Here is a 2,500-nt window from a genome sequence, read left to right on the forward strand (position 1 = left end):
CCTGACCTGACTGCCTCGCGCACCGACCAGGACGACGTGGAGGCCAACCTGCTGTGGTCGGCCGGCGTCCACCTGCAGCCGGCGACCTTCACGCTCACCGTCTACTGCGCTCAAAACCTCCCAAGAAGTAAGTCTTACAATTGGTGTTAGAGTTTCCTTTAAAATATTCAGGTCATCTACGTAATTGTGGCAATTAAGCTGCAGTGTAACTACCTGCTTATCTACCACGTTTACACACTCTAAGAAGCCCTTCCGCCTCTCCACAGTGGATGCGGGGACGATGCAGACGCTGAAGGAGGTGCTGGGGATCGGGAAGGCTTCCAAGGAGCTGGTGGATCCTTACCTCCTGGCCTCCTACGCCGGCCGGGAAGTCCAGACCAAGATCATGTACACGAACGAGAATCCGGAGTTTCGGCAGGACCTCCACATGGGCTTCCTGTTCCCGTCCATGTGCAACGTCATTCGCGTGACGCTCAAGGACTGGTGGGTCGAGCTCTCCCGCGCCTCCCCTCTCCTTCTAAATGTCACTCTGTCTGTCTGTCTGTCTCTTTCTTTCTTTCTTTCTTTCTTTCTTTCTTTCTCTCTCTCTCTCTCTCTCTCTCTCTCTCTCTCTCTGTCTCTCTCTCTCTCTCCCCCCCCCTCTCTCTCTCTCTCTCTCTCTCTCTCTCTCTCTCTCTCCCTCTCTTCTCTCCCGTACGTCAAATCACCTCCGTTGTTGTCAGTGATAAAATTCTTGACGCCTTCTGTTTCCCCTTTCCATGATAAGTTTAAATTCCACCCTTTCCATTCTGCCGAAGTGACACCGTGCTCCCTCTCCCCCCCAGGGACCGCGTGGGCGAGGACGACACGATCGGGACGGCCGTCATCCCCGTGTCCGCGATCTCCGCCCCGGGCGAGGACGGTAAGGGTCTCCTCTGGCTGCCTGGTCGCCGCCATGCATGCCTGATTTATGTACATGCAGGGATACATATGTTTGTACACACACACACATCTATATCTATATGTTTACGCATATATATATATATATATATATATATATATATATATATATATATATATATATATATATATATATATGTATGTATGTATGTATATTTGTATATATATATGAATATATATATTTGTTTATTTATTTATTAATTTATCTACATTTATATATGCATGTATGTGTGTTTGTATTCCTTTTTAAATCTGTCTCAAACAGTTTAGTCTTGTGTGAATATGATAACATTATATAGGTTACTTCAAAATGCTAATTATATTCATATAAAATGTGAATATATAGATACTGCGAAAGAAATATTATTCAGACGATTAAATTAATGCTTTTTTCTGAGATTACATTTATTTGAAGATAAATGTTATTCATCCAATATTTACAATACTTGTATCAAAAGCTCCTCCCTCTGGTGCATAACGAACCCCGCTTGCAACGCCGCTAACCCGCGCCCTTCCCTCGCCAGGCTTCCTGCCGACGTTCGGGCCGGCCTGGGTGAACGTGTACGGAGCGCGCCGCGAGTGGGAGCTGCTCGAGGGAGACAAGAGCGAGAGCATGAACGTGGGCGTGGAGGAAGGCTGCGCCTACCGAGGGCGCGTCCTCCTGGCCCTGCACACGCACGTGGGGTCGTATCCGCCCGCGCCCTCGACCGCCATCGATAACGACGCCTTCAACGCCGTCAGGGTAAGTGCAGGGCCCTGGACCAAGAGAGAGGGTCCCGAGGATCTTGACTGGAAGGACAATCGTATCTGAAAATGCAAGAGAAGCGAAGTGCATAAGCAATAGGAAGCAGTTAATACTAACAGAAATCGATAAAAGAATAAATATAATGATAAGCAATAACCCGATTGCGTCGTCTCCAGAGGTACCGGGGAACGAGGAGGTTCATGCTGATGTGCCAGCTGGCGGGGGCGTGGCTCCTGGAGGAGGCGGGGAGGCCCCTAGAGATCGAGGTGTCCATCGGCAACTTCGGAAACAAGCTTGAGAACACCATGCTGCCTTCGCCCTCGTCCACTCACCCTGCAAACCCGGTGTTCGACGGCTGCAAGTAAGAAGCATAAGCGGACTGATATCAAAAGAAATTCATCTGTAGATATTAGATATATATATATATATATTTTTTTTTTACCGTATCTGTCTATCTACGTCTAAACTACAAATGTATTGTCGATATTCCAATACGTAATTCAGAAGCTTCGCATCGTGCCCCCCCTTTGTTATAAAGGAATAAAACTTTTTTATTTTTTTACTACATCACTCTTCTTCCGTATAGGTATTACTTCCTGCCGTGGGGCGACGCCTTGCCGTTGGTGACCGTTCACTGCGACTGGGAGGATGTCACGCACCGACTTCACAGCGTCAACCACGTCACCGCGATTGCATCGGTTAGTGATCGCTGGGGGCGAGGGAGGCTTTTGCGTTGTCTTCATCGTCTATGTGCTTTTGGAGGAGTAATGATACAACTAAGTTCCTCAAAACGATGAATACAGATCTGCAATACGT

General features: G+C 47.8%; 1 protein-coding gene across 8 annotated transcripts in view; it reads left to right on the forward strand.

The window, feature by feature from the left end:
* LOC113817231 (myoferlin-like) overlaps positions 1–2,500 on the forward strand; it is a 52,333-nt gene that overhangs the window by 29,270 nt on the left and 20,563 nt on the right. For all 8 annotated transcript variants that reach the window (XM_070128006.1, XM_070128007.1, XM_070128005.1 and 5 more), the window contains 6 exons: positions 1–127; positions 267–483; positions 825–901; positions 1,464–1,681; positions 1,861–2,045; positions 2,271–2,382. The exon at positions 1–127 is cut by the window's left edge and continues 47 nt beyond it. In XM_070128006.1, coding sequence (XP_069984107.1) covers positions 1–127; positions 267–483; positions 825–901; positions 1,464–1,681; positions 1,861–2,045; positions 2,271–2,382 — 936 coding nt within the window. The remainder of the gene's footprint in view (positions 128–266; positions 484–824; positions 902–1,463; positions 1,682–1,860; positions 2,046–2,270; positions 2,383–2,500) is intronic.

The sequence above is a fragment of the Penaeus vannamei genome, chromosome 12, assembly GCF_042767895.1.
Source record: "Penaeus vannamei isolate JL-2024 chromosome 12, ASM4276789v1, whole genome shotgun sequence".
NCBI classification, from domain to species: domain Eukaryota; kingdom Metazoa; phylum Arthropoda; class Malacostraca; order Decapoda; family Penaeidae; genus Penaeus; species Penaeus vannamei.